The sequence below is a fragment of the Rhipicephalus sanguineus genome, chromosome 6 (assembly GCF_013339695.2).
Source record: "Rhipicephalus sanguineus isolate Rsan-2018 chromosome 6, BIME_Rsan_1.4, whole genome shotgun sequence".
NCBI classification, from domain to species: domain Eukaryota; kingdom Metazoa; phylum Arthropoda; class Arachnida; order Ixodida; family Ixodidae; genus Rhipicephalus; species Rhipicephalus sanguineus.
The window spans coordinates 85,220,053-85,237,538 of NC_051181.1; the positions used below are offsets into that span (position 1 = coordinate 85,220,053).

The window sequence follows — 17,486 nt, forward strand, 5'->3', positions numbered from 1 at the left end:
AATAGCACTCTGAAACGCGGTTCCGAAAACACAGCGCGGTTTATTAATGTATCTCCGCCATTGTTCCAACTACCTTCTTCTTTCTCCTCAGCAGAATACCCACTACTAGTTTATGTCCCAAGTGCGTCGTGCCAGAAGAAGAAGAAAAGTATGCCACAGATAGGCCCACCCCTCCCTGCAGACAAATGGCCGTGGGCACTTGAAGAAAAAAAAATGATCAGACGGAGCTTGTCAGAATGGGTGCCGGCTTGATCCTTTCAATGCTGACTGTTTCTTCATGCCCATTACGCAGGATTGTAAAATGATGTTCAGAACGCTTGATGACTGGGAAAGGACCGTCATAGCGAGGCTGAAGAGCACGGCGAGACGCATCGACACGAACAAAAACGTGTGAAGATGTCTGTAGGTTTGCCGGCAGAAAAACGTCGTTCTTAGTGTGAGCTGAAGTTGGTGATGGGCGCAAGTTTTGCATGAAGACCCGCAGACGCTGGACGAAAGAAGATGGATCCGAAACACTCTGCGTAGTAACGGGGCTGACGAGGTCACCAGGCAAACGGAGTGTGCAGCCATAAACCATCTCGGCTACAGAGCAGGCAAGTTCTGGCCGAAGTGTTGAACGCAGGCCGAGAAGCACGATGGGGAGGTGTGATACCCAATCTTCGGCGTGAGGCTGCGAGGCGAGTGCTGCTTTTAGATGACGGTGGAGTCTCTCCACTAAGCCATTTGATGCTGGATGATAAGCAGTTGTGCGAATACGCGCACAACCCAGTAGAGATGTGACAGAGGTGAAAAGCGCTGACTCAAACTGTCTGCCTCGATCGGTAGTCACCGTTGATGGTACACCGAAACGGCTAATCCAGGTAGCAAGAAAGGTACGAGCAACTGTTTCTGCCGTGATGTCAGGCATTGGAGCTGCTTCAGGCCACCTAGTGTACCTGTCAATACACGTAAGCAAATACGTATTTCCCCGACATGGAGGTAAAGGCCCGACAATGTCCAAATGAATGGTGTCGAAACGTGCATCAGGGAGAGGGAATTTTCCCCATGGAGGCTTGGTGTGCCGTTGTACCTTGATACGCTGACACGCTGTGCAAGTGCGAACCCAGTCACGAATGTTAGCGCGTATGCGCGGCCAGACATAGCGTTCAGTGACCAGGTGTTGCGTAGCTCTTACGCATGGATGGCAGATGGAGTGGAGGGTGTCAAAAACAGCACGACGCAGCTGTGAAGGAACATAGATACGAGTGCAGTTGTGTGAAACATCGCACCAGAGCGTAACGTCGTCGTCGGGAAAGTTGACTTGTTCCAGTCGGAGGGAAGTAGAGGATCGGAGTCGTGGAAGCTCATCGTCTAATGCCTGTGCCTTCCGCGAGCGAAGACAATGAAAGGTCGGTGGTGCCTGTCGTGGCATTGATGGTAATACGACTGAGAGCGTCCGCTGCACTGTTAAAGCTGCCTTTTACATAACGTATGTCTGTGGTGAATTCGGCAATGAAAGCAAGGTGTCGAAGTTCTCTAGGAGTGTGCGTGGCACTGCAGGAACGTAAAGCCGAAACAAGTGGCTTGTGGTCGGTAGAATGGCAAATTGTCGCCCTTCAAGGAAGTACCTGAAATGCTTCACCGCAAGGTAGGCCGCGAGGAGCTCCCGTCCGAAAGTACTGTATCGGCGCTCAGTGTCGCGTAACTTGCGGGAGAAGAAGGAAATTGGAGCCCATGTACCATTGATCCATTGATGAAGAGCGGCTCCAACTGCTTCTGAAGAAGCGTCCACCATGAGGCTAGTGGGAGCAGTTGGTGAAGGGTGATGCAGGAGGGTGGCCTGGGCGAGTTTGGTCTTAACGGCGGCAAAAGCTTGATCCGCGACCGTGTCCCAGGGAAGTGCGGCTGACTCGGCTTGCGAAGTCGAGAGTAGTGCTTCCAGAGGCTGCAGCAGTGTAGAGCATGTAGGGATGAAGCGGCGATAAAAATTGACGAGTCCGAGAAAACGTCGCAGACTACGTATGGACGTGGAGGCGGGTACTCGAGGATAGCTTGAACCTTGTCAGGTAGAGGAGTGATGCCATCTTTAGTGATCTGATGTCCGAGGAATGCTATCTCCGAGACTCCAAACTGACACTTTTCTACATTGATGACAAGGTCGTAATCACGCAGTCGAGTGAAAAGCTCACGTAGATGTGCCTTGTGCGTTTCAGCGTCCTTGCTGGCAACGAGAAGATCGTCGATATAGGCGAAACAAAACGGCAAGCCTCTTGTGACTTCGTCTATAAAACGCTGAAATGTCTGAGCTGCGTTTCTCAAACCGAAGGGCATTCGTAAATACTCATAGAGCCCAAATGGGGTAATTATTGCAGTTTTGGGAATGTCAGAAGGCTCAACGGGGATCTGGTGATAAGCTTTCACGAGATCAATCTTCGAGTATACTGTTGTGCCGGTTAAAAAGGCAGTACAGTCCTGAATATTGGGTAACGGGTATCGATCTGGAACGGTGACTGCATTGAGAGCCCGATAATCACCACAGGGCCGCCAGTCATTGTTCTTCTTGGGAACCATGTGTAGCGCCGACGACCACGAGCTTGATGACGGACGAATGATCTGCAGCTGTAACATATGCTCAAACTCGTTGCGAGCAATGCGAAGTTTATCAGGGCCAAGTCGGCGAGGGCGGCAGTGAACCGGTGGGCCTGTGGTAACGATGCAGTGGGTCACAGTGTGCTTGGGGGTCTTATCCATTGGAGACTGCGTTGTAATCTCCGGAAACTCGTTGAGCAGAGCTGTATATGGTGACGTAGGCGGTTTCACGAAAGTGGGGTTTAGGGCCGTAGCGCGTGACAGAAAACCATTGACCGATAAGCCGGTATAGCTATCCACCAGGCGACAGCGGTTCATATCCACGAGCAGATGAAAATGCCTTAAGAAATCGGCGCCTAAGATTGCGTAGCGTACGTCTGCTATCCAAAATAACCACTGCAGTTTCCTCTTGAGACCGAGATCAAGGGTCAGAGACTTCTGTCCGTAAGTTGCGATGACCGAAGAATTGATCGCTTGTAAAGGAGTGACTTCTCGCGGAGACGCCGGTCAGTTTTGGATGCTGGAATTATGCTGACTTCTGCTCCAGTGTCCACCAGCAAGCGAAGACCTGTGGTTCTGTCGGTGATGTGGAAGAGGCGGCTTGATGCTTGGCCTTGATCGCCCGCCGCTGTTATTGACGATCGGCCGGAGCGTTTCCCAATGCGCCATGAGCAGGGTGGCACACATCTGCGAGCCGCGGCACGAAAACGCCGGTGATAGTAGCATGTGTTCCGCGGTGAAAAAGCGGTGCTCGGGCTGGTGGAGGGGCCGTTGCGGAGCAGGCGACGTGAGAGATGGTCGGTGTGGACGAGGCTGGTCATTTAAGTTGCGAATGCTCAGCAATTGCAGACGCAAGTTGGCGACTTCAGCTGCGAGATCTTTTACCGTTTCTCGAAGGGAATCTGCTTCGGAAATCGGAGAGGTGTGGGCAGCGTTTATGACTGCCGGAGCAACGTCCATCATGTCATCGGCCATTTCTGCCAGCTCCGACAGCGTCTTATCCTGAGCTGGGACAAGAGTCCATTCGCACGGTAGGTGGAAGACGCTGTAGAAACAACTCACGTAGTATGGATGTTTCCGAGCCGTCCGGCTGGTCCCCAAGCAGGTGCTGCAGGTGACGTAGAAACTGTGTGGGACGGCGGTCCCCGAGCTCTTCATTGCACAGAAGTTGCTGAATGCGCCGATGCTTAGGCGGAACGAGTCGGTGAAGGAGAGCCTGTTTGACTGTCGTATATGGAGTGTCACCAGGCGGGCCCACGAGGATGTCGCGTATTTCGGCCATTGCCTGTGGCGGCAACGCTTCAACGAGGAGCTCATGCTTGCGAACTTCTGACGTGATGCGATGAATGCGGAACTTGTTCTCGACTTGAATGAACCATAAGGAGGGATCGGCAAGCCACAGCTGTGGTAGCGTTATGGTAGTAGTACCTCCAACGACGCCCGAAGAGGGTACATGGCCGGGTGCAGTGGCAGCGGTACCAGGGCTGAGGCCGTCGAGATGCTCACGCTGCTCCATGGAAGGTCGCGTTCGTAGTCCGGGTCACCAATAAATATAGCACTCTGAAACGCGGTTCCGAAAACACAGCGCGGTTTATTAATGTATCTCCGCCATTGTTCCAACTACTTCTTCTTTCTCCTCAGCAGAATACCCACTACTAGTTTATGTCCCAAGTGCGTCGTGCCAGAAGAAGAAGAAAAGTATGCCACACCCCCATTTTCCTGATAGGCTCCCAAAGCAACGTCGAGCGGCGCCACTGCTCTTATCGCAACTGGGGGCATCCACGGCCACAACACTGCCGCCCCCGCTTCCGCGCACGCGCAGAGCTCTCGGATTGCATCTGTGGTGCGTCACAATGTAACTATTGCAGACTAGAAGTGCTCTGGGCCGAAGGACGAGCGCATGCGCGCACGTGTGCTCACCGCCGCCGCTGGCAAATCCGGCGACAAACCACCTTCGCGGACAGCGTCTGCCCCCAGTAACGCATAGCGCAGCCACGCGAGCGTCGCGCCCAAACTTGAGCTTGGGTTCCCTGTAGGGCAAGGGCAGGGGCGTAGCCAGAAATTTTTTTCGGGGGAGGGGGGGTCAACCATGCTTCATGTATGTTCGTGCGTGCGTTTGTATGTGTGCGTGTATATATGCGCAAGCAAAATTGAAAAATTTCGGGGGGGTTTGAACCCCCCCCCCTTGGCTACGCCCCTGGGCAAGGGCTTCGGTATCTTTCAAACCACATTGACTACAACGATAGCGCTCTAATTGCAAGAACCGTGACTCATCGATTAGTCAGCGATCATCAGTTATACTTCTTGACTTAATAATAATTGTCGGGGTTCAACGTCCCAAAACCAGGGACAACGTGCACCTAAATCTAAGTACACGGGCCTCGAGCATTTTCGCCTCCATCGAAAATGCGGTCGCCAAGGCCGGGGTCGAGCGCCATAACCCATAGACCACCGCGGCGGGTTCAGCTCTGTTTGCTTTCAATGAATAAATGAGCATATATAGGGACTCCGACGTTTATCATGGCATACATACTTTTCTTATTTTGATGTCATTATTTAGAATGCACTTCATATACCGATGTCGTGAAGGCAAGAAATGTACGGCTGATGCTGACAAATATGAATATGAGGTGTGAATAGAAACCGCCTAGCACTACTCCTTTGCGCAGATGAATGACAGGCGCGCCGCACCTCTAGGGGCGGAGCTTGTTATTAGTCTTAGGTTGTAACCGACTATAGAGTGTTCGCTGTGCTATATGTTAGCTGCCGAGGTACCGCCCTGCTACGCTCTAGGACGCGGGTTCGATTCCAGATCACGGTGGCCGGATTTTCATGTGGTCTTTTTGCAAATACAACGAGCTATTGTTTCTCTTGCAGCTGATCCTCGTGGCCGCTTTCCTGCTGCTGCAAAGCGGTCTGGAGCCGGCGACAGCATTGAACAACCATCCAAGCACGGTGAGTGCATTGCTACTTCACCGCTCCCGAAGGTGCTTCCTGCACACCCATTCATAGGCGTGCGCACGGGGGGAGGGGGCAGGGGGGCCGGGGCGGCCCCCCCCCCCCTAGGTCAGCTAAGAGGGGGGGGGGGGCAAAATCTTCCTCGTACATTGACTTAGTAGGGGGGGTGCTGCGATGGACCTTCGCCCCCCCCCCCCTGATGGGGAATCCTGCGCACGCCTATGCACCAAATCACCTGCTGACAACCCTTCAGGCACCATTACTCACGTTCAATTGCTTTAACTTTCGTTAAACTCCCAGCGAAAGATTTTTGGAGCTTAAGCGAGCCATGCATGCTTACTACACTCGTACTTAAAGAGCAGCGCTGCAAAGCAGGAACAGGCACAGAAACGAAACCGCACAGACGAAGGCACATCTGTCAACTTACCCAAGCGAGGAGTAGCCGCCTGGAAACACGCTATCAAACAGCTGAAAGACGCAGTTCGTCTGTGCGCTTTCTTCCCAATGTCTGCATGTTCCTACACCGCAGCGTTGCTCTTTAAGTGCAGGTATAGCATTCCAACCAGCCCCTACTCAAGCTTTAATCAATGCTTACTATGCCCGTAAGACAACACTCATCAAAATAAAAAAGGGGAGAGGGGGAAACGGTGCGCGGTAAGTCATGCATACCGTGAAGATGTGCACAGCACAGCTGCGGACAAAGGCTGAGAAGAAACTTGACACACGAGCGCCTATACCACCGACTAAACTTTACTGCATGCACCAAGGAGGTTTTGGTGTGCACACGCGATCCCAAGTTCCCAACATAAACTACCCGACACCTTCTGGGAAATTAAAAAAAAAGGAAACATCCCACGTCCTCCAGGAATCAAAGATCAAAGCATTAATCGAGAAACGGTGCACTACGAAACGAGAATTCTACGTAATAATCCAAGGAAGGTGGCTGTGCACGTGATCATGGATCACGGACTATAGATCTGCATGTCCCACGTTGTATATATACCCTGGATATCAGCGAGGGAAGTACGGCGCTGCAGTCCATCAGTTTGCTTAATCAATGGTTAGGCGAAGCTTTGTTGAACAAGCAAGTGGGGGTGTAAAAATGTAACTTAACAAACTTTCCTGATCAGTTTAGCATCAGTACGTGACAGCACCATGAACAAAGGATTTCTTTTTTTTTTTCTGGATTCACTCATCGTCCCATATTTCATACCTCACAACGAATTAAGTACTAAGCTCATAATGAAACAGGGATAGTTGACTCCTGCAATACGACAGCTCTCTAAAACGGCGTTAGATGGCGCCACTTAAAGGGATACTAAAGAGCAAAACGATTTTTCTCGCATTAGTAAAGTAGTCTTCCACGATAACAAAAACACCACGCTTGATGCGAGAAGAAGCTTAATAAGCGAGAAAACGCGCAAAAAGAAAATGCAGGTGGCGACGCCACCTTAGAATTCCCGCACCATTTCCCGTGACGTCACGTATTTTTGACGGCGCCTGCTTGGGCCTACGTATTTCCTAACCGGTTAAATCGAAGTACATTGTCCTCTGAGGGGGCCAGAGACTTGACATAACGAGTTTGTGGAAATTTCGTCGGGCCAGTGGCGCCAAAATACGTTATATGCTCTTGGAAATCTTTTACGTCACGAATTACAAAGCTCGGCGCGAAATTTAAAAATGAAACTTTGAACTTTGTTTTCTCCTCTAATAATGAACTTATGGCGGTGAAATAAACTACACAAGAGTTCTCCGAGCGCACTTTATCAATCTAAACCAATTCATTGTTTCTCTTTAGTGTCCCTTTAAGTCTGCCTAAACTGCTCCTACGTATAGATTTTTCCATGCCAAACGTTATAACGGTAAGTGCCTATAGCTTTCGGCTGGACAGCGCGCAGCGAGAGCTTGAAAATTGCGAACCTACAATATGTCTAATCGTGTGGAGATCAATTAGAACGTGAGTTTTGAAGCTATAGTTCAAGTAGGCCATAAAAGCCTGTTCAACGTGTTTGTGATTACAAGACTGTGGCGTGATGTGGCGCATGGCCCCCACTGTCGTCATGAAGGGAGAGAGAGAGAGAGAGAAACGAACACTTCATCGTAAACGCAGCGCATTAATTTTCGTTTTACCACCTGTGGAGGAGAACAGCGCTACCAATACGTTGAAAACGAACATAAAGGTTGCTTCATCGGAGCAAATAGAAAAAAAAAACAAACGAATAAATCAACGATGAACTAAAGGCCACACGCTCTGGCTGACGATAATCGACGGATATAACTCGATACTATGACCACGAAACGGAGATGCGAGACGGAATACCGTGGAGGGCAGCTTTATCGTGAGGCGCATATGCGTTCAACATGAGTGCACCCTGATATGCCTAAATGCGTCCTTTTGAGCAAAGCTACAATACTTCCACGCCTGCTTCTTGTGACAATACAATGTACTCATTCATGCGTACAGAGCAGGGTACGTTCATCGTTTAGAGCGCGGTGTAAGAAAAATAATTTAGGTGTGGACACTCCGCCCGACGGCGCGTCCACATAATGTTCGCCTCTTTCCTCCTCTCGGCCCCCATGTCGCAGCGCCTCCCACGCAACCGTGGCCGGCGCATGTACTATAGAAGACGAGCTGCGTGCGTAGCGTTCGTAACGGCGTTGCGCACGTGAGAAGCCAGCGAGCAGAAGGACTGCTCACGCGCTCTAAGCAAGACGCCGCGCTTTTACGTACGCAACGCTGTTAGGGACGCTATGTGCGTCGGGTGCGCCGTTTACACCGTGGCCGTATGAAAACTTGCCGTGAAAAAATGCAATGAGGTGAAAAAAAAATGAAGAAAAACGCGCGTTCGCCTCGTCGCAATAGGTTTCTTAAGCCCCCATGTCGCAGCGCCCCCCACGAAACTGTGGCCGGCGCATGTATTAAAGGCGAACATTATCTGGACGCGCTCTCCTTCGCGGCGGGCGGAGAGTGTCCACACCTAAATTATTTTTCTTACACCGTGGTTTAGAGCGACAGCACTACTCCAGGTACAAACCCAGTAAGCGCCTGGCTCCGTAAATGTGCCCTTCAAGCTCAGACAAGGTCATGCCACAGCCTCTGAAGTTGGTCAGCGCCGCAGAAAATTGTTTACACATTGCCCTCGTGATGGCGCAAACTTCGCGCCGACGCTTCTCCAGCGTATCAGCGTGTTTGCGCGCTTGGTTCTACGCGCCTCACGTGTCGTCGCAACGCCGGCCAAAGAGCTCCAGCGAAACACTAGTCGCGTCGAAGAAAAAGCGCGCTCGCATACGTGTCCGCAAGCAGGAACAACGTCCAGCTGCGCGTGTGACATGCTGCTTGCGTTGCACCGGAGGCTTGTCGATAGCAATTCGGGAGCACAAAGCGGAAGCACATCTCCCCTAAAGCTGCTGGTCTTTCTTCGTATAGTATCCAGTGTGTTGCTATCGCATTAATTGCTATTAATTGCTTCGCCATTACGGCGAAACAAATCATTTTTTTTATTCTAAACACACAAATATTCATCTTGTCACATGCATCCCGGAATACCCGCATTTCATCCTTGATGTTACAATCGGCACGCTGAAAGCGCACCTGGTTGTGTGATGTTTAAGGTGCAAAACGCTTCTGCTGATTCGTCGCGAAACATCTTCACTGCGTAAGCTTCGAAGAGCTATTATCTACACTACCAAATCTGCACTTCCCGCACATACAGGACCAACGCTTTGCCGCGGTGTGGCGTCCATCCCTCAACCTTGCACGCAGTATAATGCACTGCTGCCGATACTTCCCTCCCCTCCCCCGCTTTCTTCACTACTCCTGCACCCCCGAAAGGTGTGAAGGCATCTTTCCAGGCGGCACACGCGAAGTCCGCCAGGCACTCATCAGGTGTGCACGAATCACTGTCGAAGCAGTCATATAAGTCCAGGACTAAGAACCTTTCCCCATTTCCAATCTCCTCTAAATAAACGTGTCATCGCACCATACCCACTACTGCCCTGCGACAACCACACTAGACTGCCCTACTACCAGTAACCAGCCCCCGAATTTCCCCACTACAGTTCCTAACCGTCCACTACTCTCAAACTTGAATAGCGATGCAAATGAAAAGAGCATACGACACCAGGCGCGTGGTCTTTTCCCTCCCTCTCTCTCTCTCCCCTGCGTCGTGCGTGCGCCGCATCAGCCCGGGCAGTACCTGACCGAGCAGGCGTCCATGCCCTACCAGTTCTCGTACTTCGCCGGCGGACACGACGGCAGCCACTCGCGCCACGAGACGCGGGACGCCAACGGCCGCGTCTCGGGACACTACACGCTGGCCACGGACGAAGGGTCGCAGCGGGTCGTCTGCTACGTGGCCGACGAGCACGGCTTCCGGGCCTGGGTCGACACCAACGAGCAGGGCACCGACAACCAGGACCCTGCCGACGTAAGCGTCCGCTCCACGGCGCCCGGCACGGCGGGAGTACCTCGCGGACCAATCAAGGGTGTCTGCGGCAGCCCGCCACCACCGGCGGGTCCTCCGGCCCAGACCCAGATCCTGGTGACGTCGCCGCCCGTCGTCATACCACCACCAGCGCGCAGGCCGGCTTACGTGCCGCCGCCGACTGTGCATCACGAGGAGGTCATCGTGCCGCCTCCAGTTGTCAAGGTGTGTTATGGAGCCAGCAGTTTGCTATTTGTTTATGTAAAAAGGTTCCCATTCAGTTTATGACGCTACGGAGAGAAGACTGGTACCTTATTCGAATGATGCATAGAGTCTCTGGATACAGATGAATCATACAATTCAGGAGAGGAGGCGATTTCACCAAGGTAGACTAAGCCTTCGAGAAGGAGGTGCGGTGGTGTGAGTTTTATAGAGTTTGAGCTGGTATTAGATAAATAAACGCGGGGTTTAAGATGATCACCACTAACTGAAGAGGTATGTTCAAAAGCACTACAAATTCAGTGGATTTCCTCGGCTCGTATTTGTTTTAGACCTAATGGAGACAATGGAGATAGATGATGGATAGACGCGAGGTATTATAGACAATAAAGGGAGTCAGTCACGAGCTTCACTGCGCAGATACTGTAACAGTGATTAATTATTATCAACAAATAAATGTGAAAATATAGCCGAAACGTGAAACAAGTTACGTCGAATAATCTCTTGATCACGATTTTAGTTGGATATGCATAATAAGTTCGGTTTCAGAATTTAGTGTTTCTTGGGGGGCTCTCTGGCGAAGTTCACTAGGTTCATTTGTTTAATATTTCAACCATGCTCCTCCGTCCTCCATTGTCGCAGGTGTACCCTCCTCCTGTGCAGCAGGTCGTGGTGACGCCGCCAGTGCGTAAGGTCGCCTACGTGACGCCCGAACCCCCGACGTACGTGGAACCGCCCCCCGTGCGAACCTACGTGCGCAAGGTTGTCGTCAAGAAGCCCATCAACAGCTACCACGTGCCTCCACCGGAACCGGCAAAGACCTACTATGTTCCACCCCCACAGCCTGCCAAGACCTACTACGTCCCTCCACCGGAACCGGTCAAGACCTATTACGTTCCGCCACCATCCCCACCAAAGACCTACTACGTCCCATCCCAGGTACGCTCTTTCGGTGTTATTAATTCTATGCCTCGTCGAGCGCATCTCACTTGCTTGAGAAAACGTTGACGTATTGTTCACCAAGAAACTCTGTACTTTCGTAGATATAGGTGCACCCTGTAACAAAAGTTGACGGAACGCGAAATTTTCGAGAGAAGTATATATTGCCGCTGGTTCACATACATTATAACCTCAAGGAAGGCAAGGCAAAACAAAACAAAGCATCCAAATGATATTTGGTTACTGTGGATACCTAGAAGGTAAATAAATGCTCGTGGAGCGGACATGGTAATGCGTATGCCTCGATCAAGGCGGACTCGTGGACTGTTCCACGGTAGATAGTGACGAAATCTCTCAGCATTTCTGGTAGCACCTGTCCCCACTTATTGAACTGTCCAACCATTATGCCAACCACGCATAAGACAAGCCACGATGATGTGGAAGCGCCTGTTGTCGACCACTCTGTCTTGTCCTGTCTTCGCATTCGAGCGTTTCTTCAACTTCACTAATTTGACGGGAACCAGAGCACTCGACTCTGCACAGTCGATGAACACTCAAAGTTCGCGATGATTTTACCAGTGCGCGATACGAACGAGCCACTTTCGCACTACGAACCACCCCTTTTACTCTTTTTTTTACTATTTTAGCGCACTGTTAAACAAGACAGAGTACACAAGAACGACATGAACACAGCGCTACAGCGACGTGTCCGTGTACGAGCGCTGTCGTTCGTCTGTCATCTGTCTTGTTTAGCAGTGCGCTAAAATAGCAAAATAGATTACGAACATGCCCAAGCCTATGCTCTATCAAGTTACATGCCCTTTTACACGTTCCCGCGTTTTCTCACGATCCTGTCTACGTGTGCGCAGCCCGTGGTTGTGGAGCCTCCCCGTCGTCGCCCCCCTCCGACCCGGCGCCTGTCGTACCAGCCAGCACGGGAAGAAGTGCTGCCCCCTGCGCGGCCGACGTACTACGACACTCCGCCAACGCCGCCGCGGCCCGTACAAGAGGTGTACGTGCCTTCGAGACCAGTGCACCGCGGTTCTTCGTGCTCGGGATACTGCGGACCCAAGGTGACGGCGCGCGTCGTGTCGCGGCCGGAGCCTCCATCGTACGTCAACACGCGCCAGGACGTCAGCTACTCGGTCAGGAGGGGACCCTACATTGCGCCAAGGTACTTTTCTGATCACACGTACCGCAAGACATGCATTGTTGTTTTAGATGCGAAGCATCTGATAGCGGCGGCATGTCCCGCGGCGTCGTCGGCGTCCGCGCTCACACTGCGCATGCGCAACTCTCCTCCTTCCCTCTCTCCAACAGCTGCGCGTTACTCTCTCCACTTCTCTCCTACCACCTGCTTGCGCTTCTGCGTTCTCGCTTCTGCTCTCGCAGCGCATGCGCTGCTCTTCTCCTCTAGTCTCCTCTCCTTCAAGTGTGAATATAAAGCGGGTAGAGCGCTGCGCGCATTCAGTTCAGCTTGCTTCGTTTCACTCCGCTTGACTCCGTTGATGCTTCCGATGAAGTGTGATGGTCCGATGAAGTGTTATGCGGGCTCGACATGCCGAAATTCTCTCCTGCGCAACGCCGCGATGAGCGCCAGCGCATGCGCGACCCCTCCTCTTTCTCTCCTCTCTTACGCTGCCCCCCTCTCGCGCTCCTGTCGACCGCGTTCCCCGCTCGCCCTGTGATAATTAACGGCCAGGCTAGAGGGAAGACACGACGGACGTAGCGTTCCACTATGCGATGTCGGTAGCATGCCCAACGAACGCACCGGAACGCGATCGTGCAAGTGCTCCGGCTTCGCATCGCCTCATGGTCCCCTTTAGCGGGAGATAGCGTAATTTTTTTCTTAAAGAAACAGTAAAGGTGATTTCACATGTATTAGTAAATTACATTTCCACAATACCAAAAGCGACACTCTCGCCACGAAATGACGCTTGATAAGCCAGGCGATACGCAAAAAGAAAACGGAGGTGGCGACGCCGCCTCGGAAGCTCCCGCGTCATCTCGCCGTGACGTCATAGATTCTGACGGTATCCGCTAGGGCGTGTACCAGGCACGGGGGGGGGGAGGCCTAGCCCCCCACCCCGAAATTTTGGTGAAGTAGGTGTTTTTACCAATAGTAAATAATAAAAATAAGTGTTTTTCGTAAAAAGTCAAGGTTTTCAACAACTGCCCCCCCCTTCCCCCCGAAAAAAATTTCTGGCTACGGGCCTGGCGTGTACATAATTCTCTAGCGGTAAAAATGAATCACTCTATGTTCTCAGAGACAAAAAAGACATCACATGTCAAGTTTGAGACAACTTTCGTGGCCAGTGTAGATAAAACACGGAAAATTCGCCTTTAACTCCGAGCGGCCACGCCGACATTCGGGTGCTGGTGTTTCAGCGCAAAAATAAAAAAAAATGAAACTCAATAATCGTGGCATTAGCGCCAACATACCGTAAAATCCCGAGCAAGCGCCCCCCTACGGTCAAGGATAATCCGACAAGATTTGGAGGGGGGCCCTTGCTGGGTTGCGAATAAAAATTCAAAATGGCGGCGGAAGAGCTGCTAAGAATAAAGACTGCACACCCGCGCTTCTAATGAAATGCTTAATAGAGTACGCATGCATTCACTGTTTTTATTCACCCTCGTCGGGCGCAAAAAAAAAAAAAAACAGTGAATGAAACAGCGAAAAGGGCGGGAGAGGAGGGGGCGCACATTTCGAATCTCCCGAAAAAGGCAGGGGGTGCTTGCTCGGGATTTTATGGTAGTTGTCAAAGAACAACTTATTCGTGTAAACTGAGTTAATACTGCTCTTTAGTGTCAGTTTAAATAGTTAAATTGAACAGCGATATGATTATGAGGCACATGATAACGGGAAACTCCGGATTATCTTTGACCACCCGGGATACATTACACGTGAGCTTAAATCTAATTACTACTAATCTAATCTACTAAAATAGTTACTTGGGCACGCATTCAGCCGCATTAGATATTTTGCCCATCAGGGGCGTAACCAGGAATTTTTTTTTGGGGGGGGGGGGGGCGGGGGGTCAGCTAACATTTATGTATGTTAGTGCATATGTGCATACATACAAAACTGAACCTTTTTTTCTTGGGGGGGAGTAGTGGAACCCCCCCCCCCCCACCTGGCTTCGCCAATGTCGCCCATTATTAGTCGCGCCTTTAGTCAATTACTTTCGATGGTATAAGTGATGCTTTGCGTTTGCCTTTGTGTATATGCTTCGGTGTACGAAGCATATACACACACGCGCAAAGGAAAGCAGTTGCAGCCTCGAGGAAGAGCAGTTCCCTTATCGAAACGTCGGCTCCAGCGACACTCCGTGTTCAAGAGTTTTTCATCACCTTGATATAATGCTTGTCGTGGTTTTAGTGTGCTGCAAATGTGTTAATTATTTACGGTCGCCCAATACAAATGGCGAGTGCTTGCAAGTGCTGCGATGGGGAAAGCTGGCAGGAACCATAACTTCGGATCGCGCGCGTGCGGAAGACGAGCAGAGCACTCAGGGCGTCCGTCGGTGTCCGCTGTGCACATTGTCCGCCTTCCGTCCCAGTTGCGCTGTTCGAAGTTATGGAAGTGTTTGGATGCAATAACCTTGTTCGGAAAAAAAAAGGAGGAAAACTACCTCTCAGTGCTTTCCGACGGACGCCTTCACATCACCATAGTGGCAAAAATATTTAAATAAACATGCTTGTCCCGCCACAGGTACGAGCCGTGGACGCAGTCGTCGTACAAGACGTACCGTGCGTACAACGAGCCGTCCGAGCCGTGGCGTCCCAAGGGTGACATCCCCATCGGCGTCTCGTACAAGATGAGCATCTCCCGGGGTCCCGGAGGTCCCTACCCGTGGCAGGACGAAGTGGTCAGCCGGCCCGGACCCTACTACCGGCACGCGCAGCCGTCGACGCCGCCCTCGGGACAGCACTATTACAGGTTTGGCCACTATAAGAACGCCTTCTATCATCCCAAGGCGCTGATTTGTTCAAACAATATTTAAGTGATGCCATAACTTTCTGAACGTGTTCAACAGCACTTGCTCTCGGGCCTCTCAAATTTATGAGAGGAAGAAAAGAGAGAGAGAGAGGGTAAAGCGAGGAGGCAGGGATATTGAACAAAAATATACTGGTTGGCTGTTCGTACGCTGGAACCATGGCACCAAGAGAATAGAAAGAAGAGGGAGAAAAGGTTGTGAATGTGTTATCACGTGCATGACAAATGGTCAAAGGCGCTTGCACTAGTAAGACATTTTAAAAACACACGCACACACAAACACACACAGAAGTGTCTTAACTGCCTTCTGGGCAGCGATCGGTGGGAACAGTGTCAACCTTAAAGATAATGTCGCACAATAACGCGGCATTTTGCAGACGTTAATAGATGGATAAGTTAAAACCCTCTACTTACATCGTGAGATGTAGTGGTTTGGGATCGGAAGAGCTTTAGACAACAAGCCTTAAATCGGCTAAAACCGGCCCTGTTTGCGCATGAAAAGAATGCTCTCATGCCGTCAAAGTTAACGAATCGTCGTAAGCCTATTTCAAGTTAGTGCTACCATTAAGTATTTGGCCAAATCGCAATCATCTGACATGCGCAGGCCCGCTGAATCTGCGCCCGAGCCTGTCTACCCATCACGCTCCCAGGGAGGCTACGCCAAGAACGACCTGCAAGACGACGACGACGACACGTACGACTTCAAGAGGCCCAGCTACGGCTAAGCGCACCTAGGACACCCGCGGGCCCGACTGAAGACTCAAATGGCAGGATCTCTGGCGATCAAGGCAGCTACACCTACACTACGCGTCTTCTCTATTTCAACAGCTTTGTTAATAAAAGAAAGAAATGCTTCTACGGCAATGGACCGCCATATGCTGTACACGCTAACCGCTATACCATCGAGCGATATAGTCAAGGGTTCGACAAAGTATCATCTGGCGAGGAGCAAACATCGTGGCCAAACAGTTCTCTCACCGTATGCTGCACAAAAGGAAATTTTAAGGAAAGTTTTTCAATGAAATGTTTCTGAAACCGTCGGGGTCTTTTGATCAAAGGCGCTCTTTTAAATTTCCCCCTGTCCTGCACACTTGGCGAGTGTACGGTTTTCCTACAACTTACAACAGTTATGTACCATTGCGTCCGTTATCCGAGCGCGTACCATGTGTGTATTATATTCTGCCATGATGTGCGAGTTGGATGGTGACTTTTGATACTATTAGTATCAGGTGAAGATCCAGTGGATGTCCTGATCGCCCCCTCCCTCTTTATGTGCGCAGCGCCTGCGTACGGCACGCGACAGACTTATGAAGTCCTTCTTTCCAGCTGTTCCTGTTTTAGGATAGATGATGGGACGTGAATATAGTGAATAAATTTATTATTCGTGTCACTGATCGTATGCATCTATGCAATCGCCATCCTTCGTTTATTGTCATCGTCAATCGCCATCTCAACATGAGGCCTTCGCGCTGGTGGTTCCAAGCCTGAAGGAAGTGCGGGGCCGGGCAGCCTTCATTGTTTCTCTTCAGTTTTCTCTCTCTTTACCCCTCTTTTTCTTTCTTTTTCTTTTTTCCAGTTTTTCTGTCTTTTTTCTCTCTCTCTTTATTTCTATTTTTCTTCCTACTTTTTCCCTTTCCTTCGTTTTTTTTCGCTTGCTTCCTTTTTTTTTCTATTTTTATACGTGGTTTTGCCTGCGTTATGCCAACTGACGACAGCATACGACAGCCCGGGCCCCTAAAGTGCTCCACACTTGATATCATCATCAAGGCCCTCGAAGGACAAGGGGAAGAAGACTTCTCCATGGTGCGAGCGCGCACTCAGTATGCTACAGATTGCTATGCTATACGTGGTTTTGCCAGCATTACGCCAAGCTATATGAGACGACAACAGCATGCGACAGCATAAGACAGCCGGGGCCCCTAAAGTGCTTCACACTTAAAAGAAAGACCTGAAAACCAGTATCCTCGCCTGTCTGTAATGTTCTCCAAGTACGCTTCCCCAACCTGATTTTCAGATCGAACCTTTATTTACCTGCCACCCTGAATTGTTGTCGAAAACGTTTATAATCGACGGTTAGTAAGACCTGCCCTGTTGGCACGTGGTTCTGGGAAGGAACGGTTCAAATTCTGGGGTTCAAAGGCCAAATGCGGTCCTTGTCCAAATAACGGTCGCTGCCATTGGGTGAGGCTTACGGGCAGCAATTTTCAATTAAATTTTTAAGTTAATGTGAGCACCAAGAGCTGGATAATTGCATCATGACCCTTCTAAAAGATTGTCTTTTGCTGATGGTCTTTACCGCAGGAATTTCGTGCCCCTGATTGTTTATTTTTTGTGCTATGGATATTCGAACTGATTTCTAGTCCATAAATGAGAATCTGAAA

The 17,486-nt window shown here is 50.7% G+C and overlaps 1 protein-coding gene across 1 annotated transcript in view; it reads left to right on the forward strand.

Moving 5' to 3' along the window:
* Positions 1–15,979, forward strand: part of LOC119395971 (uncharacterized) — a 22,381-nt gene extending 6,402 nt beyond the window's left edge. Inside the window, exons 2-7 of the mRNA XM_037662998.2 lie at positions 5,446–5,523; positions 9,711–10,175; positions 10,812–11,108; positions 11,978–12,282; positions 14,821–15,048; positions 15,710–15,979. Of these exons, the coding sequence (XP_037518926.2) occupies positions 5,446–5,523; positions 9,711–10,175; positions 10,812–11,108; positions 11,978–12,282; positions 14,821–15,048; positions 15,710–15,830 (1,494 nt within the window). The 3' untranslated portion in view covers positions 15,831–15,979. The remainder of the gene's footprint in view (positions 1–5,445; positions 5,524–9,710; positions 10,176–10,811; positions 11,109–11,977; positions 12,283–14,820; positions 15,049–15,709) is intronic.
* Positions 15,980–17,486: the final 1,507 nt, after the last annotated feature.